Raw genomic sequence first — 24,530 nt, 5'->3', positions numbered from 1 at the left:
GGAATAACTACTTCCACCATGTGAGGAAACAATGCAGGTATTCTGTATATAGTGATAATATCACTTTTCATCTGAGCAATTCAAAGCACGTTACCAAGGTGGATAAGTATCATTACCCCTGTTTGCAAGTGACTTTGCCCAAAGTCGCACCAGAAGTTAGTGGGAGAAACCGGAATGGAATCCAGGTCTCCTGATTACCAGTTCAGTTCCTTATCCACTACACCACACTGCCTCTTTCAGTACTCTGTGCTCCATATGTGTCTTCATATGTATTCCTGCCCGCCTCCCCAGAATAATTCTGACTAAAATTGGAGCACAGCGGATTGTTGTGAGTCAATATTTAGATTATGAAATGTCAGAATATTACCAGGAAAGCCATCTGACGATCCAGGAAGACCAGGAAGGCCTGGATCTCCTTGGTCCCCCAGGTCTCCTGCAGGTCCAGGAACACCTGGCAATCCTGGATCACCTCTTACACCTGAAATACATCCCCATCCCCAAGAATACAGGTTAGTCTGCTGATCTTTGTGACACACACAAGCAGCACTGCATGTTCTCGATTGCTCAGCCAACTGTAATTCTTGAAAGATAAATTAGACTATGCAGCTACTTTATTTGGTGACACATTCTGGAAAGTGTTCTATTAGAAGCCGCAGTATTCACAGCAGCACAAGATCCACACACAAATACCTGTAACTTGTCAGACAGAAATGTTTAAGAAGAAGTTAGGTTTGCAGAAGAAAATATTTAAAATTAGCATTATTAAAAGTTACATCATAATATCTGGATTGCCCTATTAAAGTTAACATGAGCAGAAAGTTATCATTTTAAAGAAAACACAAAGGTGAAGAAAAATAAATCTGCATTTAAAGTTTCAACAGCTGCATACCTCTACTGTGTATCCCCAGCCACACTTAGCTCTGGGCTGGACACACCTGCCAGCTGTCACCTGAAACATAGGCCTGCCAGTATGAATACAGAAATCCCCAGATTGTGCTTCTCTGAGGATATAATGGCTAGGGTTCAATCATGCCCATGTTGGGGGTGGTGTGGAGTTTCCTTGCACTAAAGGGAGCAGATTTACTTTCAGAGCTCCCAAGCATGAAGTGGGAGTGCACCGGTGACTATACCCATTCACAGGAGGTGCACTAGGTCACATGGAAGGTTCCCTCCTCTTTTGGTGGGTGCCTTACACTGTAGTGCAGTGCTACTCAAAGTGGTGGTCCGCGGACTGGTGCTGGTCTGTGAGCCATCGGCTGCCAGTCTGCATGCACATTGGAAAAAAAATTGCTGGTCCCCGACATCAGGACAACCAATAACCAAGCCAGATTTTGGGTTTCAGTTGCTGTAAAACAAAACAGCCTTCCTCATCCTTCCGGTCCCAGCCAGGAACTGACTTACTCAGGCCCTGCAGCTCCTTTTATCTGAGCCTGCTGAGCTCTGATCGACTGCTTCCAGGGAACCTTTCTAGGCAGGTCTGGAGGACCCACCTTTACTGTTCCTTTTCTGGGGCAGGATGTGGTAGGACCACAAGGGGGGGACTCAAAAGGGCCAATACAGCCCACCACAGTGCAAAAACCAGTTGTGTGCCTGAATTTATAAATGGTTTACTCACTGAGCTGCTATTCCAGGACAGAATAATTCCTTGTAATTTGGGAGTCTGGGGTAGTCCACTTACAACTTTTAGTGAGGTTATATAGTGTTTCATGTTAGCCATGTAAACGATAATGTATATGTATTTGGGAAGGTTTTTTTAAAGCAGGGTGGAAAATGTTTATATGTGCAAAGCCTCCCCAGTGCAGAGCCTCACATTTGTGTTCGCACCAGTTTTGCTGCCAGAACAATAAAGCAAGCACAGTAGAGAGCTGTGTTTCTATCAGCTCCCTATGTCTGTATCTATCTCCTTCTCTGCTGGGTCCAAATATAACAGTGAGAGACAGAGGTGATGCATAACCGTTAACAGTGGGGGGCACAATTTAAAGGTTCTGGGGGGCATGTGACCGCCCCACGCGTCACCTCTGAATTTAGAACAGAGGTTTTCAAACTGTGGGACACACTCCGCTAGCGGGGCACAGCGGAAGGTTCGGGAGGGTGGGGCATGGCTACAGCAGGTGGCTCGGGAAGGGAGCCCCACCTCCATCCCCTGACTCCCCTAAGTGGGCCACCCAGACTGTGAGGTGAGCCAAGGGGTGGAGATGGCGCTCCTTCCCCGAGTCCCACTGAGTGGTGCCAGCCTGGCCCCGCTGCTGAGGTAAGTCGGGGATGGAGGTGGCACTCCTTCCCTGAGCCCTGCTGCTGAGATGAGTCAGGGGGTGGAGGTGGTGGTCCTTCCTCAAGCTCCACCGGGCGGCGCTGGCCTTAGCTACCTGGCATTGTTGCTTACCCCCCCTCGGAAATGTTTCTTCATGCCCTGTCTCCCCGCCCCCAGTTTGAAAACGTCTGTGTAGAAGCTGTTGCTAAACGGAAGGCAGAAATCAGGTAGAGCACATGACCCTGCATTTACACACACACACACACACACGTCGCCTCTGGTGAGAAAGATGTTCCTTTCAGACATTCCTATCTGCCTGGTTATATACAAATTAAGTATTGTATATATCACAATGGATACCCATCTACAAACTAAGCCACCAACTAATCAAGATTAAGAATTTAACAAGAGGTCAAAAAATCTACAGGAAGGAATACACAGCAGGAGGATGTCCAGTTTATGAATAAAGATCAAAGGACTGTTTTATTATATCAGGGTTTTTTACGGCGTACCCTCGTATCTTTTCACCTACAAGTAAGGTGACAGTGGGCTTGTTTCATGAACCGATGATCACAGCTGTGCTTGGCTGTAATATGCTGGAAGGATTTGGGGTGAGCTTTTGCTCTTATGACATAATAATGTCCTATTTGTTAAGTTTAGACTCTACTATGCATGTTATGGCTTTACTTTAGATGTAATCTTTTGTTTCCAATACTTCTGCTTGCTATCATATGAATCTCTATTCTTTGTTAAATAAACATATATTTGCTTTCTCTAAGTGCTGTGAGTTATGCGGAGCTGTGTTGTACAGTGTAACTGGTAAACAGTGGGGTACTGTTCCTTAGGGAGCAGAAGATCTGCAGTTCTGTGAGTGGATCAGGGGCTGGGTACTCCAGTGAGTTGCATGGAGGACTTGGAAGTTGGAACGTGCCTATCGCTAACTTGCAGAGGGACAGCGGAGCCCAGTGCTTGTGCTACCTGTGGCTGGTGGTGACCCCTGGCTGGTACAGGCAAGGCTTCCTCATGTTAAGGGCAGGTAGTAGCGAGGTATCCCACAACCCCGGGATCCCTTGGGACGCATCACAGTAGATAAGCCCTTGATTAAGCTCATTTAGGAGCCCAGACGGCAGGAATCTTTCTGAACATTTAGTTTAAAGCTCTGGCTATGGAAAAAATAATCTGTTTCTTTTGGCTGGTCTTCAAGTACACCCATCAGTTGCATTTTAACAGTCTGGAATATTGATTTCACATCAGTCTGTGGCTCACCTCACCTGTCATGTTACCAGTGATTTTTTTTTTTTTGGTTAAATTGTCCATTACTGCATGTAAATGTCACAAAAATACTTACTGTAATGTTGGCATTTTCTTAGCTCTCAAGGCTTTGTCTTCACTAGGGGAAAAAAAGGAGTGCTAACATGAGTTAGCAGGTTGAGTTAAAGACTAGGCTAGCATCTTTAACCCAGCCTGCTTACTCATGAGAAAACTACCAACTGTCCTGTCTTCTCTTTGAGATAGCTAACTCGAGCTAAAAACACACCTTTTTCTCTTGAGTGAAGACAAGGCCTAAGAGGGATATGGAATAAGATAACTTCCCTGAAAATAAGATAACTTTACACTATTTGTACGCTATTGTTTGAAATGAGTAACACATACATAGATCAGTTTTACTAAAGGAGCAGAGTTCTTTGCATTTTGTGCTTTTGCTGTGTGGGGAAGATGGAGAAACAAGGATAAGCTATCAGCATCACAAGTATTCTGAGCCATGAAGACATACCTTTTCTTCGAATGGGATACTGAGTATAAACAGGTGGTCCTTGAAAACCTCTCTCACCCTGCTCTCCCTGTATAAATAGATAACGAAGCATCAGATACATACTCACAGTGTGCCTACGCCATTTTGAGGTGAGGGACAATTTGAGCATGCGGGTCCGTTGCACAAAGGGCCAGATTTTCAAAAACTATTTAGGTTTCAGAGTAGCAGCCGTGTTAGTATGTATCCGCAAAAAGAAAAGGAGTACCTGTGGCAGCTTAGAGACTAACCAATTTATTTGAGTATAAGCTTTCATGAGCTGTTGCATCCGATGAAGTGAGCTGTAGCTCACGAAAGCTTATGCTCAAATAAATTTGTTAGTCTCTAAGGTGCCACAAGTCCTCCTTTTCTTTTTGCGAATACAGACTAACACGGCTGTTTTTAAAAAAAAATATTTAGGCACCTTAGCAGCAGATAGGCACCTAATAGAATTTTCAAAGTCCCAATGATTTTGATTTCAATGGGAATTAGGCACTTAACCTGCATAAGTACTATAGAAAATCCCACTGGGTGCCTATCTTCATTTCTAGGCACTAAATACCTTTAACATCTGGCCCCAAGTTGCCAACAAAATCCTTGCATTTCTCTTCATTCACACCACCTCTCCACTGGTTCTCCCACTTGTTATCCTCATTCTACTTTTTCCTCATTCATCCATATTCTCCCACTCATCCACTCTCTTCATCAGTTAGGGACAAAGAAAATATTCACCCTCTCCCTCTCCCCCCCACCCATAGTAATACAGTGTCAGTTAAGCACATGTGAATTTTTACACCTTCCTCTGAAGTATCTGGTTACTGACAGAGGCCAAGCAGCATAGATAACTGCCTAGTCAATTATGGCAACAAACACTTATATTTTTATTCTAATGAACAGATACAATATAAGCAAAATTATGTCTGGTTTACTAATTCTGACAAATTAAATTCACTTTTAGTGCAGGAAAGTAAAGAAGTACCTTCATTCCTTTAGGACCACTGCTGCCTGGCATGCCATCAAATCCTTGAAAACCCTGAAATATATATCAAAATGCTTGCCTTTTTCTAAATCAGACAAAGAGTGAAGATATTTCGTTACAGGATTTTTCAGCAGGCCAGCTTGTTGCCATTAAATTAATCTGTCACAGCAGTCATTTTAAAAGCATGAGAATGGTGGTTTCCTCTAACACAGTTAAGGTGTGTGAACCATGCAGCAAAGCTGAGAAGTTTGTCACCCTCAGGATTTACTCTTGGGAATAATAATTTAGTTCTACCTTTCAGGTTTTTTCTGTTATATATTTTGTATATTGGGTCAAATCCAAGCCTTGGTACAGCCCTGGCACATAGCCTGGTTGGAGGACCATAGAATGGGCAGGAAATGAAGCTGTTGAGCTCTCAGAAGATCTTGAGATGGGAACCTGCATTCTGGATTGATGGAAAGAGGGGCAAGGAGAAGGCAAATGGCCCATCCTCTCTAGTCCTTGGAGATAGTGTCATGAAGACAATGCACATGCACAGTGCCTCTTTTACTCTGCAGCACAGTGAGGTTTCCTCCAGCTGTCAGTCAGCAAGAGAAACTTGTCTAGAATATACCAATGAGCTACACCCTAGAGGTGTCATTGTTATAATAAAATCATAGTCATACTTAGGTTGTGAGCTCTTGAGGGCAGGAATTGTTTCTTTATTATGTGTTTGTACAGTATCAAGCATCCTGGGGCTGGGGCCTCTAGGTACCACTGCAATACAAAACGCACTACTGTTGCAGATTACATAACTAAACTATCAATATCCGTAAGAATGTTTTATCACAAACATATCTCTACAGAGCATTTTAATTAATTGAATGATTTATTCTTTTAACTGAGACAATGACACCTCCAGGGCTTGCCTATACCAGTCTTCTGGTACATGTCTGAAGTGACTTAAATCTGAAGCCTGTGTCAGCAGGGTGCAATATACCGTATCCCATTAGTGTATATTTCAGCTGATGGAGCTGTGCATATGAAAATACCAGGCTTAAGTCTCCTCTCGCATGCACTGGTTTTACACCAGTGTAATTCCATTGACTTCAGTGGAATTATTCCTGATTTATTCAGGTGTAAGGGAGAGAAAAATCAGCACTATTCTATTTTATTTAAAAAAATTTCTAGAACTGAATTCTAGATACAATGTACTCCAGAAAACAGAAATTCTAAAAAGTTAAAGCATTAAAATAAAATAGTGGCCAGAGCCTCAGCTGTTGTAAGTCACTGTGGATCCACTGATGTTAGTGAAGCTGTGCAATTTACACTAGCTGTGGATCTGAGCCAACATTTTTATATACAGCCTCTAAAACTGAAGAGTGTAGTGAACTCCTGAATAGAGCAGATATTTCAATAATTGGCTTCAGAAAACATTTATACAGTTTTAAAGCATTGCAACACACCACAACACTCTCCAAGATACCACAAACTGACCCCCAGGGATCACAGATGTTATCCACAATGGAAATAGATGTCAAACATTGTCAGAAAACTAACAACTGTTATGCAATAGATGTAAGATCTCCTTCACACTAGGTGGAGCTGTGTATCTAAAAAGGAAGCCAGGAGTTTCCTATCTACTGCTTACTTTAAGTACACTGAGAGGATTAAGCTATAGTTCTTCCGTCTCTCAAGGGAGTCAATTAATTGAAAAAAATGTTTTTGCTGGTGAATAACATATTGGGAAACCCACTCCTTCAGACGTCATGATTTACCAGTTACATCTCATTGAAATAAATGTACCCTTTACTAAAATTTTGTCGGGACTCAAACTCAAAAAGGGACAAAAGGGGTCAATAAATGATTCTGACATGGGTGCAGATATCAAACCTACTTAAGTAAAAGGAAAGAGCCCTTAATGTACATATTATTGACAGTTTTCTCTCTTCTAGACTAGCCGTTTTGACAGTAGTTTAAGAGCTGTGGATTTCACACAAGGATTAGTATTCCTTGCTGCCAAATTTCTTAGCATAATCAAGAAGCACAGAGAAACCATTTATTCCTGTATCCATAGACTTATTTGAATATCTTATGGGCATGGTTTCTAACACTGATAGAAGCAGCCATTTTCTGCACACAAATAAAAAGCACGAGAGCTTCCAGGTATGACAACATTTTCTTTTAGACATTATTGAGTGTTTCTATGGACACAGAGAATCAGCTAGGATTTTTCTCAGTTTTTCCTCTCTCTCCTTTTGGTTTGTGCTCAGAAATTCAAGATGGCACATGGATCACAGACCTCTAAAACATCTGATGAAAATTATCTAAAGGACAACACATTTCAGTATGGTGTAAAAGACGTTACAGAACTCACGTCAGCAATGATGGGAACTGTGAATACACTTCCATAGCTCTCTGAAAACATATTCCTAAATGGCAATACAGGCTTTAATTACCAGACCAATTTCCCCCCTCTCACTTTTAAAATAACTGGGATTCCCCAAAGAACAAGGACGTCACCTGGTCCATAAAATCAAGTTGATTGCCGTTGGAGAGTCCAGACAATATTCTGATCTTATTTACAAGGTATAACTGAGATCAGAATTTGATACCTATAGTATGTGTAGAATACACCTTGATTTTCAATTAGTGAGTCTAAACATAAAAGTCAAGCATGGAATATTCCAAAGCGTTACTTATACTGTGCAAAACTGCCTCTTTGTGATGTAATTTGGTAAAATGTTAAATGAATATGCATTTCTTATGTACTGTTGTGCCGACTTAAAACTTAAAGTTCTAATGTCTGCTGTGTAGGGCATGTTATTTGTCTGGCACATGTTACACGTTATATAGTGCTGTGTACACTTATAGCATTGTGTAAATAATAAATTAGAATGAATTGGTTAGAATAAACTCTGTATTGATATTATGCTCTGTCATTTTCCAGGATAAAACATGTATTTTTCTATAATCTGAAGATGTCAGTTACATATGTTAAAAGCAGTGTGCTAGAAACAAAATCTGATTTTTGTGCTAAATACTCACTTTTTCCCCAGCAGCTCCTGGGATGCCATTGATACCAGGTAATCCCTATGAAAGTACAACATCATTTGCAGAATAAAGTGAAACCCTTTTAAAAACTTTTTAAAAAACTGACCATAACAAGAAGAATTTATAGACTCATTTTCTAATAAGTAGATGCACAGTACAAACAGAACAGGCTAATTTCTTTCTTTCTTTCTTTCTTTCTTTCAAAACAAGATGTTGTAAAACCACCATAAGAATGTTATGATCTCTGAGTGTTTTTAGAAATATTTATATTGCCTATGCTTTCCACCATATTTGTTCATTTCAGAAACAGTACAATGAGGACAAATGATATGGAGCAGCACCAACCGTGTGCTACAAGATCTTTGCACCCAAACAGGTTTACTTTTTCTATTGGGGTGTAGATGAATAAAAATAAGAGTGACAGTTAGAATTCCCTTACCCATTAATTTGGCTTTGTGAGGATAAGAAGGGGATGGAGAAATGGAATCCACCCCCGAAACCAGCAAACAGGTCATAGGGTTTCAGCACAGACTTTTATAGTTGCTATAGGCTGCAGTTTTGGCTATAGACCCCAATATGGAGGGGGTCCTAGTCACTTCATATGCATGAGTGTGGAGCCAGTGGCCTCTCCCTCTCCAGTCCCACTAGGCACAGATAGGTTGCACAACCACTCTCACACATAGCTTCTTCACCTCTGACTTGATCTGACAGCCATATAACAGGCGTTAGATGGCTCTCTGCCCTGGGGTGAATTTCATCTTTAATGAACCACTTACCCTTAGTCCTGGAAAACCTATTATTCCTTCTTCTCCATCTTCTGCTGAATATGCGGGTAAACCCTAGGAAACATTGCAGATGCACTTACATAGACCGTTATGTTTACAGACAGTATATATGAATGTATCTATGAAGAGAAGAGCATTACACTGCATGCAGAGGCTGATAATAAGCACAAGTGAAAACACCATGGCTTCTGTAAACATCAGACCTAAACCTGTAGTTCATACAAGAGCTAAAATCTCCTTAGTTTTGTCTGTTTGCATAATCAGAGTGCTAGGATCAGGCCCTTAGAGAGATGAATCCACTGCCCCATACCCTTTAAAAAAAGAACTACTTTTGTAGTTGCTACTCTGAAGAAAACCCAAAGCAACTGTTTTTAACTGTATAACCAGTTAGCCATCTCAGATCTCATCCAAATCCTAGTTTCAAATAGATATTGAGAAAACACAGATACTCCACCATCCAAGTTTAATAAAAATGAGATAGGCATAGGCCTTCTTCACGTCGCTACACAGGCATAAATCCAAAGTAATTCTACTGAAGTCAATGAAATTATACCTGTGTAAAACTAGTGTGAAAGCAGATTAGGATTTATAGAGCGTGTTATCGACTGTATGCTAAAGGCAACACAGCTCAAATTGCAACCTTCCCCAGGGGTGTCACATACCAATTGAACAGGAGGGTTGAGAGAATAGAGCCTTACAGAACCCCCTTATGGGAGGTCCTCTGGGCTAGTGATTAATTGCTCAAAACTACTCTTTACAACTGCTCAGAAAGTAGGAATGGAGCTAACCAAGAGCAAAACCATCCAGCTAGTCCAGGTTCTGCAGATGAGTTAACAAAACCTCACAGTCTGTGGTGTCAAAGACTGCTGACAGCTCTAAATGAAAGGACAAACCACCTGACTATTGTCCACTTGACTACTGAATTCATCAACCAGTGAAACCAAAGCTGTATCTATGCTATACCCAGGCTGGAGGGCAGACTGGAAGGGATCAAGAAAATTGCCGTATGTAACCATTTAATGGAATTTTAAGGAATGCTATCTACACCAGACATAGTAACATTTAACCTGCAAATTAAAAAATTGGTTGTGAGAAAGGATCTCATTTTAGTTAGCCCATAAAACTTATTGCAATGGGCGTTCCATCCTAAATATCATAGAATCGTAGGCCTGGGAGGGACCTCAATAGGTCATTTAGTCCAGTCCCCTGCACTCAAGGCAGGACTAAGTAATAACTAGACCATCCCTGAAAGGTGTTTGTCTAACCTGCTATTAAAAATCTCCAGCAATGGATATTCCATAACCCCCCTAGGAAATTTATTCCGGTGCTTAACCACCCTGACAGTTAGGAAGTTTTTCCTAATGTCCAACCTCAACCTCCCTTGCTGCACTTTAAGCCCATTCCTTCTTGTCCTATTCTCAGAGGTTAAGGAGAACAATTTTACACTCCTCCTTGTAACAACCTTTTATGTACTTGAAAACTGTTATCATGTCCCTGCTCAGTCTTTTCTTCTCAGACTAAACAAACCCATTTTTTTCAATCTTTCCTCATAGGTCATGTTTTCTAGACCTTTAATCATTTTTGTTGCTCTTCTTTGAACTTTCTCCAATTTGCCCATATCTTTTCTGAAATGTGCTGCCCAGAACGGGACACAATACTCAAGCTGAGGCCTTATCAGCGCCATATCGTGGCATGATATGGCCTGCCATGACTCATCAAAGGGATATGAAGAGAAAAGCTGATACATCCTGTTAAGTTGTTTTATTTCTATCTCATACCATTTCAAAGGTAGAATGTACCAATATTAACCACAGTGCTCGACTTATTTGTCTTTGGTTTTCTTCAATTGACTTACTTGAGTTCCACGTTCTCCTGTTTCTCCTTTTATTCCCTTTTCACCCTAACAATGAAAAAAAAGAGGAAAGATTATAAACGTTTAAGTATGTTGTGCTTTCCCAAATGCATCAAGTTTTGTAACATGAAACAGCAGGTATTTACCAAGAGAAGAACCATTACTATTGAGTTCTGATCAAAAATATACTTGTCTTATAAAATGCATGAGTCATAAGTAGTTTTAGTGTTTTTTATTTGATAATTTGTTGGAAAATGCTTTTTGATGTATTTTTTTTCTAAAAGAGATACGTTTCTCCATACTGCTCAGATTGAAAAAAATGTGCAAGTATCCCCACCCCACAGTACAAGGCTTAAATCAGACTTGTTTATGAGGAGATCAGATTCTGTGGTTATGAGCACCACAGAAATGCCTGCAAATAAATAGAAATATTCCCAACTCTATCCACTCCAGAGATGAGCTTAGCTTAGATTTTCTCTCTTCCTTCGCCTTATTTGAACTGTGATCAGCCTCCTCCACCTCCTTTTATTTTATTTTTTTCCCTGAGAGATAAAAGTTATTTTGACATCACATTTTCTTTCCCAACACCATTCACTGTGTTTCCTAAGGCAGTCCAGGGAATATGATGTGTTACACTTGTTATAAACCCGTCTTCAGCACGGATGAGCTACTTCCCAGGAGCAGGACATTTGCTCGTCACTTTGCACAAGGAAATAAGTCATCCAGTGGAGCAGTGGCTACGCCACAACCCATTCTACGTTGCTCAGGACTTAACTGCCCCCTGCTGCGGTCCTCCAGGAAAAGGCAGAATGCAGTGTGGAGAGTGGGTGATTCAAAGACCCAGCAAAGATACTTCACATGCTGTTCTTCCACTTGAGATTATCGATCTCACAGACTATCAGTAACTGCCATGGTGCAGTTACTGCTGCTACGGATGATGGTATTACAGGGTAAGACCCGAGGAGCTCCTTATGCCAACTGGCAGAGGGCACAGGAGATGCATAAGAGTTATAGGGATCCCCTGGGCCTGTTATTTACATTCTACTTCACCAAAGAGTGTCATGTAAGGTTTCTACTGAAAGCCTGTGTCACACAGGTCAGAAGTCTATTAGCATACTGAGTCAAATGATAATGAAGAGATTGAAGGGATTTCAGAATGAAAATTAACTGGAAGAGATAAACAGTGAGGAATTGTGGAAAAATTCTATTTTATAAGTGAAGAACAGAAATTTGGTCTGATATATGAAGAGTGCAGAAAGATGCCCTGGTTCCTTCATCAGAGGGAGACAAGTTGCCAGAGGGCTTGATCTTATGAAAGGAGGGTCTCAGCCATCATGGTTGAAAAATGCTGCAGGAAGCACTTTAGGGTAAGCGGTATCTTATTAAACAAGAGGGCATTTTGTTAGTGGAGTTTAGGCTTTAGAATGCATGTTATGATTTTATTTTACACGTAACCCTTTCTTTCCAATATTTCTGTTTGCTATCATATGTATAGTCTTCGGTAAATAAACTTGTAGCTGCGTTTTCTATAAAGAAATCTAAGTGCAGTGTTGTTTTCAGGGGAGCTATGTTCTAAGGTGAAACTGGTAAGCTGTGGTGTACTGTTCCTTTGGGAACAGCAGGTCTGGCAATTCTGTGAATGTCCAGAAGATCAGGGGCTGGATGCTTGGAGGACTCAGGGATTGCTAGCTGCATGAGGGATGGCAGAGCCTTTGGACTGAGAGGGGAGTGTGTGTGTTGCCTGTGGCTGGGAGCGTCAGGGGGCTGACCCCTGGCAGATACGGACAATGCTCCCTCATGCTAAGGCCAGTGGTGCGAGGTGTCTCACAAACATGGGTGCCCCCGGGAAGAGTCCTAGGGCTGTTTAAAAGAGGCCACCCAGGTCAGAGTTAGAGGGAGAGCTGCCCTAAGCAGGGGATGGAATCATTTTATCAGTTATGGGACTGCAGGGTGGTTACTAATTTAATGAGTTTGGCAGGGGGTCTAGCCATGGGGTGTTGAAGTTTCAAACAAATGTCTATATACTACTTGGCCCTTCAGCCCAGGGTGGAGAAACAGTGCCTGAGCCACCTGACCTCTATTAGTCTCAGATTTGAGACCAAAAAAAACCAAAACAGATTAGAGGCTGGTGATTGATGCAAAAGGCGCCAAATGCAGGGGAGGGCACATCTTCCCTGCGTGCAAAGAGCCATTTATGTGAATAGGCTGTGTCTTACTACAGGGGGTTTTCTGTGTGCAGAGGGGTAAGCCCTGACAGTCACTCTAAGGACAGGATCATGCCTACATTTTATGGATACATACAGTAATGCAAATTCTCTCCTTTAGTATATTTACCCATATGTTTCTGTGAAAACACGACAATATCACTGAGTGTTGGACAAATCATCAATATGAATGCTTTCTATATAGAATTTTGTGATAATAAATGAGAAAATATTAGTGACATTAAGTAGTACAGAGTTAGGATTTGCTTGAAGAAAAGGAACAAGTTTGTCTAGGCACTTCAAGGGAAACATAGTAAGTATGACTGAGCGATTTTAGCTCTAATACTCATAAGTCTTTCATCCCAAAAGAAATGGCAATCTTGAGTAGCAAAGGGATTTGACTTTGTGTTTGTATGGTAATCTATTGCAGGTTCTCTCTCTCTCTTTTCCCTAAATTCACTATTATGTTGCAATCCCTCCGCCCCCCCCCAAAACCCCCACTCTTGAATAAGTACTTAGCTTTGTTTATCTGAATTCAATTCAATACCCCGTATGCTTTTACACAATGTTTTTAATTACCTTGTATTGTTCTTCTAGGATTGTGTCTGGGGAAACTACCAGCTCCCCCGTAGATGGAAGCCCAGGAGGGCCCTGTGGACCTATTTCACCCTGTAGGAAAACCACAGAAATAGGTTTAGCAGCAGCTAAAATAACTCTTTAAATTGTAGACCTGCATTGGGTGCACAATTTGCTACTAAAATTTAGGACTAGATCCTAAACTGGAACCAATCGGACCAACATGGACTTACACCAGCTAAAAGTTTAGCTGTAAAATTCTAAGGCTATGTCTACACTACAGCCTATGCTGGCAAAACTTATGTTGCTCAGGGGTGTATACATTCCACCCCTCCTGAGTGACATAAATTACACTGACATAAGTGTTCATGTGCACACCTTCTCCTACCAACATCACTTATGCTGCTTGCAGAGGTCGGGTTTTTTTATGCCAACGGGAGGGCTCTCTCCGTTGGGCACAGAATGTCTTCACCAGATGCACTACAATTGCGCAGCTGTATTGGTACAGCTGTGCCACCGCAGTGCTATACGTATAGATGTGCCCTAAACAAGGTTATGGCAAGAAAAGAATTAGATTCATACCAAACTAAGAGGTGACAACATTTTCCATTGTACTACATGCTTCTAGAACAAAGTTAAGATTCTTCTTTCACTCTGATCTAACTCCATTGATTTCAATAGACTTTCTTCTGATTTGTACTGGTAGGAGAGCACAGCAGACCTAGACATGTAAAAGACTATTTGGCTACAACATTTACTATTGTGCTTATCATCACTTTCAAAGTGAATGAATTTTTACTATAGTATATCATCACAAAATAATATTAGACAGTAATATAAACAAGCTCTTTTATAAAGCTTAAGTGTCACCAATTTATCTTATCATACCCATACTAATTCACTGGTTTTCCTTTACCTTTTCACCTTTTTCTCCATAAAAACCAAGGCCTCTGTTGCCCTGCAAAGACATTAAGTCAGCATAATATAATTATACAATACTTCTACAGAATAGCTTTAAATGAAAGGAGCTCCAGAAGTACTTAACCAAAGGAGTGTTTCAGCATAGAGATTCTTAGGACATCATTGCAGAATTGTGATCACATAACAGTCTAGCTCTGACTCAATAAATCATTTTGGTTTAGCATTTAGAAAGACGGCTGCAATTAATATCTCATGTTGACAGCACTTCTCCAGTGTTTCCTCTAACAGGCATTAAGTCTGTCTTTTCTCTGAGTAACAATGTGAAAAGACTGCACATTACATCTGTGGGGGCTTTTTAATAAAACTACATGTTAAATAAAATTACCTAAGTACACTGCATATTGGAACTAGGAACTCATGTATTTTCTCAGATGAAATATAATCTGAGATATATGGACAGATTCTTTGATCTGGGGAGACTGCTGTGCTCACACCAGCAGTGTAATCTGTCTCTAAAGCAGGTTTAACCACCCCAGGGAAGATTTCGTAAGGTTGATTTAAAGGGTATGTCTACAAATCTTTTTGAAGTGAGTGGGAATGAGTCTCCCAGATCAAGCTAGTTGGTCCACACTAGTGCTTTAAAAATAGCTGCATAGACAATGCTTTGAAGGTGCACTGAGGCTGGAACTCAGGTTCTGAAACCACCCTTCTCCCTGGGCTTCACAACTCACAACATCTTCAGTTTACTAGGTATGTCTGTAATCACTATAGTCTGCAGACCTGAAGAAGAGCTCCGTGTAGCTCGAAAACTTGTCTCTCTCACCAACAGAAGTTGGTCCAATAAAAGATATTACCTCACCCACGTCTTCTCTCTGTAATAATTAAAGGCCTGACTGAGCACATCAACTGAGGTCAGTGATATCTGTCCATTGACTTGGCTCAGACACTATGAACCCAAAATGAAATATATAAGGACAGCTCTTCAGAGAAAGACTTACTGGTGGTCCTGGGGGTCCCGGTGGCCCGGGTGGTCCCTGTACAAATACAATTGCAGAGAATAAATTACCTCTTATTAGTGCCTTTTCTATTAATACTGATTTGAGAACATCAAACACTTTACATGTGAAACATAATGACACATTCAGAATGTACTGTATTCATTTAGCATTCAGACAGTCAACAATACTTAATATATTAACTACCTTTATTGTACCGTATGATATTGAAACATGCTAGCTTAGCGCATTTGATCATCCTCCTGGCCCTAATGGGATACGAGGCTGCTAATTACCTGGAGCCAGTGGAATTACTTCCGTAGCTCAGTAGGAACTTGTGGTTTTCACAAGACAATATAATTGCAATAATACAGGCGACACATGCTGAAAGTTCTTCATTCTTTTTTGCAATGCTGATCCCTGGAGATTAGTGTCACATACTGCCTTTCACTTTCAAAATGTAATGCCCTCTTTGGTTTTAACAACACCTAGTTGTCATCCTTAAACCTGTTAGCTACTGTACAACTACTAGCTCCGAGTGTACAAAAAATTAGGTCCTGTTAGCATGATACTTCTGTCAGGTTAATTTCATAGAGTACATATTTTAAAAATACTTACTGGTCTTCCTGGATTTCCTGTTGGACCAATTAAACCCACAACACCGAGAGCACCTTGAGGTCCCTAGAAATACCAAAAATGACTTAAAAAAATGAAACAAACCAATAATGGATGTTGTTTTGGTAGCTGCTATTATTAACATACTGATAAATCATCACATTTGGTGAACAGCAACTTACTGGAAAGCCCAACAATCCCGGCTCACCAGGCTCTCCCTAAAGAAGACAAAAATAGTTAAAGACACAGTAAGTACTGTGTACGACACTGAACAATACATCTTCTAGCTCAGGGATTTTTAAAAAGCCATTCCTTCAGTCATATCAATTATTTTAAATAATCAGACCGTAGCATAAAAACATGACACAAAAAGTTTAAATAAAGATAAATTCAATATAAATATTGATACAGAAAATCAGTTCAATTTTATTACATGTTAATTGTATACTTTCTATGTACAGTTCAGTTATACATATTATGGCTGGTATTTTCAAAAGGTGGCTAAGGGAGTTGAAATGAAATGGGAATTGAATGCCTAACTTCCTTTGGAAATCCCAGTTTATAAATTTAGATGACGTCTAACAAGGTTATGTATGTATCCTGAATTGAAAGAAACTAGTTAAATGAGGATTCTCTCAATCCATTGCATTTAGAATTACAGTACCAAATGATTGTTTCTTTGAACATTTCCATTTTTAAAACACAGAAAACATTTGGAGCATACTACTTTAGAAACCACATTTTTGACTGTAGAACATGTTGAAATATATTTGGAAGTTTGATCCAAAAACCTTCTGGGACAACAGTTCACATACCCTTCCTCATTTTGTACAGTTCCTTACTACAGAAATATCTCCACTGAAGTTAGTGGGACGATTTATGGAGCAAGGTAAACCTAACAGGTGTATGGCTGTCATTATCTAACTGTTGGGTATCAGATACTCGAAATGAACTAATACAAATGATTAATTATTAGCACTATTATTAGATTTCAGAATTATTCTAGAAGGAAAAGAATACTCTCTGACTGAAAAATACAAGATACCTATTACCATATTATCAAAAATAATTTCCAGCACACCCATAGTCAACATGTAGCTGGAGGTTCTTTGTTATGAAGAAATTGGAAAGGCGCCACTTTCCTGGAAGTCAGCTAGGTTTCATAATACTCAGGAGAGTGAAAAGTAACAGCCCTGTTGCAAAATGCATGTAGAAAAATCAGAAACTTGGCTTAAAGATGGAAAAAAACCCACCCCTCTACCAAATTCAAGAGACGCTGCACATGAGAGCTCATCAATTCACAAGTGATAGATACATACCCTGAATTTGCTTGCTAGTTCAGGAGTCATTACAAAAGGTTCCCCCTTCTGACCTTTTGGTCCTTGGATTCCCTAAATTGATAAGACAAAAAGAAAAAGGCTTTTCACATCTATCTATTTATATATTTGCAGTGATGAGCTGCCAAAATCTTAACTGGTTCCCTATAAAAAGTTCTGATTTAAGGGATGTGCCCCAGTATGTATTTTTTCTACCAACAGGGTTACCATATGTCCGTATTTTCCCAGGAGGAATTCCTCCCGGACGGTGATTTAAGAACCAAAAAGCCGGACCTGTCCGGGAAAATACGGATGTATGTTAAGCCTGCCTAAAGTTCTTTTTTAAAAAGATGGGCCTGAACTAGAAATGAGCTCCGTTTCACATGTGTGGGTCCCCGCCACTCCCTGGGGGTGTGCTAGGGTGACCAGATGTCCCGATTTTATAGGGACAGTCCCGACTTTGCGGTCTTTTTCTTATATAGGATCCTATTACCCCCACCCCCTGTCCTGATTTTTCACACTTGCTGTCTGGTCACCCTAGGGTGTGCAGATGTGGGTCCCACCTGCTCCCTGCCCCCCTCATTGAAGCAGGTGTGCAGGGTTACTGCCCTGGGAACTGCAGGGCACCAGTGGACGTGGGGCCAGCTGCAGACAGGGGCGTGGGGCAGGGCTAGCTGGAGGCTAGGGCTAGCTGGAGGCAGAGGGTGCAGGGCTGGCTGCGGGCAGGGCAGGGGGTGTGGAGCTGGTTGGAGACAGGAGGGTGTGGGGTTGGCTGGAGGCAAGGGGGTCCGGGGCTGGCTGCGGGCAGGGCAGGGGGTGCGGCAGGGGCTGGCTGCGGGCAGGGCAGGGGGTGCGGCAGGGGCGGGTGCGGGCAGGGCAGAGGGTGCAGGGGTGGCTGGAGATGGGCTGGCTGCGGGCAGGGCAGGGGGTGAGGCAGGGGCTGACTGCGGGCAGGGCAGGGGTGCGGCAGGGGCGGGTGCGGGCAGGGCAGAGGGTGCAGGGGTGGCTGGAGATGGGCTGGCTGCGGGCAGGGCAGGGGGTGCGTGCGGCAGGGGTTGGCTGGATACAGGGCAGGGGGTGCGGCAGAGGCTGGCTGCAGGCAGGTGGTGCAGGGCTGGCTGTAGACAGGGCAGCGGGTGCGTGCGGCAGGGGCTGGCTGCGGGCAGGGCAGGGGGTATGGGGGTGGCTGGAGACAGGGGCTGGCTGCGGGCAGGGCAGGGGGTGCAGGGCTGGCTGCAGGCAGGGGGTGTGGGGGTGGCTGGAGACGGGGGCTGGCTGCAGGCAGGGGGTGCAGGGCTGGCTGCAGGCAGGGCACCACATGGCTCCCGCAGCGCCCCCGGCGGCAGGAGGAGGAATTACATCACTTTCCGGCCGGAGCCCATCAAAGCCTCAGCGCCCCCTGCAGGGAAGCGGGTTAACAACCGGTTCTAAAACTGCTTCAAAATTTAACAACCGGTTCGCATGAACCGGTGCGAACCGCCTCCAGCTCACCACTGCATATTTGAAGTTGTGAAATATATCCAACAGCAATTTCATATGCATATACACACTACAGTGTGTGAACAGTGACCATGCCTAATGGTGGAAATTCATGTTACATGTAAAAAGATGAAATCATCAGGATCATATGGGTGAATTGTGCAGGAAGCAGGCAAAGAAATCTGCCCTTAATTAAGAATTAAGTTGTGGGACCTCAGCATAGTTCAGTCTATTGGCTGGAATAATGACTGTGGTCCCGCAATGCTGCTTATGTGGGTTGGTAAAGCCACTAGATCTAAATAATGAACTGTTTTTGTGAAAAAAAATTGTGAAAAATTTTCCTCAAAATTTTGATTTATTGTTATGACTGCTACTCTTTAGTGGATAGAGTATAGAAGCCACCTTGTGGTTCCCTCAAACCACTTCACTGTGGGACTTATATGATGGAGAGGGTTTTGAGTAGACCCTCCATACCTTTGTGAATTGCATAGTTTTTCATTACTAACTTCTGTGGCAAATCCATATGGGTGTTGTGTTAGGTCATCCCCTGTAAGTGGAGTGTTCTGTGGATAAACAGAGGGTCAAAAACCAAAAGCAGTACTAAAACTCATTAGAAAAAATAGTTAAAACATGAGATAAACAGAGTGGATAGGGAGTCCTGCTTAAGATTTTTCCATTTCAGTCCTGAAAATACTAGACTTAAATTAATCAAAATAATCAATTTAAGTTCATTCATTCAGCTACTTACAAAGAAACCAGGTTGACCACTGGGCCCCTGACTTCCTTGTTCACCAGCATCACCTCTGGTCCCATTGCAGCCATCGTGACCTGGTTTTCCCCTTGATCCTGGCTGACCAGGATGACCCTGTAGAGAATAAAAAATGTGTTTATCTATCCATCTGTTCCTAATTTTCATTTTCCAGTGCTTATATAGTTTTTAAACATTCTCATAATCAGCCCAAGGCTTAGATCCATGGGAAACTACAATTTTCAAAGAAAGAAACACAGACAGTGCTTTTTTTTATATAGCTGCAGCTTGAACCAGATGCCCCAGACAGCATGAAAAAAGTCAAAGGCAAAGGAAAGGGTAAGAAAGCTATGCTCAATGCACTTTCTGTTAAACAGAGAGCTAAACCAACTAAGGGCTCTTATGCAGGGAGTATCAGGGCTGGGATTATTGCAGAAATCAGTATCTCGGCGTAAAAGACTGGGAAGAAGGGTTTCTTGCTGGCTTTGAACAGCTTCTCTTCTAGGAGGAAAAAAAACATAGCAATGGTTTTGGAACAGGGCTGGGTGTCATGATGCAGCTGTGACATACACATGGAGAGAGAAAAATAAGCAGCTCAAGCCAAAGGGGTATGTGACATTGTGGAAGTACCACTATCAGCCTCTTGGGGTATTGGAAGGGAGAGAAAAGCCGGTTGTGATTCAGCTCTCCCTTAAACTGGATGTACTCCATTGTGATTCCATTAATTTCACTGCCGTTACTTACTCCTGATTTTCATCAATGTTAAAGAGAATCAGAGCAATCATGTACTTGCTTTGAGCTGCTCTCTACTCTATGAAAGACTGCAACCAGAAAGATAGGAGCCAAGTATGCTCAGAACCCCATCTTTCTTCTACCTTCTCCACCAGCTGGAGCTGTGCTTTCCTTTCCACTCCTGTTCCCTCATCTGAGCAGAAAGAAAACTCCTAATTGCTTGCCTGCCCCCACTAAGCACCAGTATTCTCCCACTATTCATCGGCCTCATGATCCTCACCTCCCTCTTCTTGGCCATCAGCCTCATATCTCTGCACTGAGCCACTCTCAGGTTCACAACAGTTCCTATTTACTTCCAGATAGTCACCATTGGTTCCTGGCCTGAGACAGCTGGTTGGAAAACAACAGCAGGGGGAGGCAGGATACATTGAGATTGCAGGTTGGAGGAAAGAGGTGGAGCTATCTAAGACTCACTGCAGGCAAGTGTCCCAGTACAGCCCAATTTTCTTGTAGCCAGAACACCACCCTCCTCTTGCACGGACATCAGCTGTGTGTATGCAAACCCCACTGAAGTCAGTGAAAGTTGTATGCATGGACTCACAAGGACCCTTGGCTGCAGTGCTTCCACTGTGGAGGGGAAGGAGCCTTTAATCTTTGGTTTTCAGAGAGAAGAGGAAGAAAGAGTGTGAGTGAGAGAGAGAATCTTCTAAAACTAGATTTGGAACATTGCTGGAAGCAAAGAGGGTTAGAGGAGAGTGGATGTGGATGTGCATGTGTGGGTGGTAGAGAAAGTCCCTGATGTCAGAGAGCACTGCAAAGGAAGTCCTGGGAAATCTGTCCAGGGATTCCTGTGATTCAGATTTCTTTGCTTATTATTTTATGCCACAAGATGTAAAGTAGGGTAAGCTGAACTTTGAACTCTTTCCCATGAATGGACTATGGTTTTCATTTTCGGACTTTTCAGTGGGTTTTTTACACAGACAGTGAGAATTTATTCGAAGTTCTACAGTACTGAAATACCTATGAAAGCTTTTAAGATCATGTCACTCACAACATATAACAAATAAAATTAATAACCACTCGGCACCCTTATAACCACTGACATTTTCAAAGCACTTTACAAGCATGAAACAATGAAGGACAGGATTTTGTCCCCCTCCACTGCACGATGAGGGGAGACTAAGTACATGGATCACACCTCTCTCGTGCAGAAGAGCATGCTTAGCTCAGCAACCCCTATAGACACACTACAAACATCCTCCTTTTCAGCCCTTTTTGTGGGTTTCTCTATGATGGGCAGCAACTGAATCCTAATTATCTGTGATGATGATAGACAAGGCAGAGTTTTCTCCTCAGTTATATGTCTGCAACTGCATTCATTTTAACAAGTCTCACTGACTTGAGTTGGGTTGCCTGCATGTAACCGAGTTCAGAATTTGACATATGGGTTTTAATTCAGTGGGGTAGTTTCAGTCCAGGCAAAAATGTTTACAGTGAATGGTAAACAACTCTCAGTAATCCTTGATATCTAATGTATGAAGTGAGTGACTACTTACAGGAACACCATCTGCACCAGGGAAACCAGTTACTCCTCTGAGCCCCTAAAATGAGACAACACAATTAAAGCAAGAATTATCCCACTATTTTCTTCTTTAGATGTTAGATGAAATATGTGAAGCTTTGAAATTACCACTTCTCCTTTTGGTCCAGTTACTCCAGGTTGCCCTCTTTCACCTTTGTGACCTTTGTGACCTTCTAAACCTGGGATACCCATTAATCCCGGTGGTCCAGGGAATCCCTGAGGTCCAAGTAGTCCTGGTTGACCCTGAGAAAAGCAATAAAAGCATTTCTTCAGGAATGATTGTAATACACAGGGATCACCAGTTCATCTCTATTATAATGGAATCTTCCCATCCTCTTAAACAGATGAAAAAAAAAACACTCAACTCTTCTTACTCTGGTAGGCTGGGTTCTTTGGTGAACATCATGTGACAGCAACATACATAGAAATATACAACAGGGGACTGTATTGTGTATGACAAAGCAAATGCTTTAAAATAAAACAGCACTCATCCTAGAATATTCACTGTTATGCTATGAAAAGAATGTTATCTGCAGAATAAACAGAGCTGGTTTCTGTTGAGCAAGGCCCAAAGCAGATCCAATGACAGTGCACTCCAAGTAACTGAGATGTACTTAATTGTGAAATCCACTTAATTGGGATGTTTCTCCCAAATTGAGCCAGATACTTAACAGCAGGAATTTCTGTTTCTTTGGGATGGTAATTCCCCTTAATTATGATGCCTGAAGATGATTAGATGGGATTCATATAGGAATAGGTACTCAGCTAAGGAATGGTAATCACATAGGTTGAAGAGTTGATCAAAGGCTTCTCCATCCTCAAAAGAATCTCTTCCAGTGTTGGTTCAGCAAAACAGCACTAATGATGCCATTCAGGCCACTTCAAACTTTGCTTAAAATTCATTCTCTTGAGGCTGGCAGAATCACAAGGATCAACAAAAACCAACTAGCACTATACTCTTCTATTACATTTAAATTCAAATTGCGGGGAAAAGATCTCTTTGAGAGTTAGTCACGTGAATCAGCAGGTTGGAGATTAGTGACATACAGCATTTTGAGAACCATTCCAAATATAAAATGGCTTCTTAGGGACTACAGTTTTTGTGTGTGCTGTGTAGTGCCGAGCACTCAACATATAATAATTAACAATCTTCTTTTAACTGGGAAATCTGCTTAATCAGATGACAGGCCATCCAGAAAGGCAGTGATCAATTTGTAATGAAATTGAGCTGGGGCTCAAGCAATTAGGTGCTGGGGCTCTAGCCATTTTTTCACATTCATAACTGATGCAGCAAGCCCAGAGGTGCCGGTGCTATGAACTGCCAAACCCAGGGCAGCCTTGGAAAGCCCTGGTACAAATTAAGCACTGTAGCAAGGCATCCTACAAACCATACAACTAAAATATACACAAGTGTGTACAAACGGAATGAAATTATTAGTATAATACAGATCCATCACACATTCCTCACCTCACTTCTCTGAAACCCCCCCCCCCCAATAGATAAAATACATAAGGTTATAATACATCAAATATTCCAATCTTTTGGTCCTGTGAAGAATATTGGTGCCATTTTCACATAATGCCACTGGGCTAGAGAAAGGAAAAGAAACAAAACTGATACTGGATCACTTTCTTGGATCCAGAAAGTTGTCAAGATGCTTAACAATATGCTGTTGAGTTTTAGGCAATCTTTTGGTTTATTTTTATTTTACACTATGGGCTCTGTCTTGTGACTTGTGTGACATACTTCACAAATTTTCTTTTTTCATTTTCACTCCTCTGTTCATAACTATATTCTGGCTATTGTAGCCCTCCAGGGCCAGGGCCAGGGCCGGGGCCCTGCCCTGCCCTGCCCTGCCCTCTAGTCTGCTGCTGGCAAAGTTTGGCTGTTAAAAACCTGTACATAGATAGTAAGGTGGTGGTGGGAAAAAGCTGTAAACAAAGAGCACTGGTGTTTGTATCAACCTGAGGCATCCCTGACTGATTTACAAGGGAAGCATCGGCAGAAACCAGAGGGGCCCAGTTTACGCCTCGCTACACACTGCTTAAAAAATATAATGCTTTATTAAATATTGATGTTTAAATAACTGCAAAGAAATAACCCCATAAAAAGGCATAAGGCAGAGCCTCAAATAATCTCTTAAAGTAGATGCAAATCACATGTTAGAAAAAGCAGAGCACCATGCAAACAAAGTTTGCAATCCACAATCCAACTGTATAGTCACATCACCTGAGTTAGCTCAAGTTTCAGATTACATTTTGAGCAATTTTAGTAAAATGGATCTTTTAATTAAGCCACAGTTAGAGAAATAATGGATTTTATGTACGGAAAATGCTACTTGGTGTAGCCACAGAAATAAATGAAAGCCTGGCTAACCCAAGTAACTTCCACAGTCTAGTCAGCCACGGGAAGGAGGTAAACATACAAATGCCAGGCTTGCAGATAGAATGCCTTTTGAACATCTAATTAAAACTTCCAACAAAACGCTCATAATGGACCAGATCACAAAATGTGCACAAAGCCCTGTGTAGGGGGTAGTGTGGTGGCACACCACCCCTGTGGCAGCATCACAGAAGGCACAATTTTGTCTTTCCATTAGTATAACAAAGATTGCTCATCGCCACCAACCCTGTGCTCCAGTCCTGCTCCACAAGCATGCGGGGGGAGGGGGG

General features: G+C 42.0%; 1 protein-coding gene across 3 annotated transcripts in view; it reads right to left on the bottom strand.

The window, feature by feature from the left end:
• Positions 1-24,530, bottom strand: part of COL4A2 (collagen type IV alpha 2 chain) — a 244,435-nt gene that overhangs the window by 71,988 nt on the left and 147,917 nt on the right. For all 3 annotated transcript variants that reach the window (XM_074963584.1, XM_074963593.1, XM_074963603.1), the window contains exons 5-19: positions 21,966-22,100; positions 21,832-21,876; positions 19,544-19,660; positions 17,320-17,391; positions 16,183-16,218; positions 16,004-16,066; positions 15,389-15,424; positions 14,386-14,427; positions 13,473-13,562; positions 10,693-10,737; positions 8,829-8,891; positions 8,047-8,091; positions 5,020-5,073; positions 4,026-4,092; positions 368-478 (exon numbers count right to left, since the gene is read on the bottom strand). In XM_074963584.1, coding sequence (XP_074819685.1) covers positions 368-478; positions 4,026-4,092; positions 5,020-5,073; positions 8,047-8,091; positions 8,829-8,891; positions 10,693-10,737; positions 13,473-13,562; positions 14,386-14,427; positions 15,389-15,424; positions 16,004-16,066; positions 16,183-16,218; positions 17,320-17,391; positions 19,544-19,660; positions 21,832-21,876; positions 21,966-22,100 — 1,021 coding nt within the window. The remainder of the gene's footprint in view (positions 1-367; positions 479-4,025; positions 4,093-5,019; positions 5,074-8,046; positions 8,092-8,828; positions 8,892-10,692; positions 10,738-13,472; positions 13,563-14,385; positions 14,428-15,388; positions 15,425-16,003; positions 16,067-16,182; positions 16,219-17,319; positions 17,392-19,543; positions 19,661-21,831; positions 21,877-21,965; positions 22,101-24,530) is intronic.

This window comes from Natator depressus, chromosome 1, assembly GCF_965152275.1.
Source record: "Natator depressus isolate rNatDep1 chromosome 1, rNatDep2.hap1, whole genome shotgun sequence".
In the NCBI taxonomy this organism is placed as follows: Eukaryota; Metazoa; Chordata; order Testudines; family Cheloniidae; genus Natator; species Natator depressus.
This window is presented reverse-complemented; position numbering and strand designations above follow the sequence as displayed.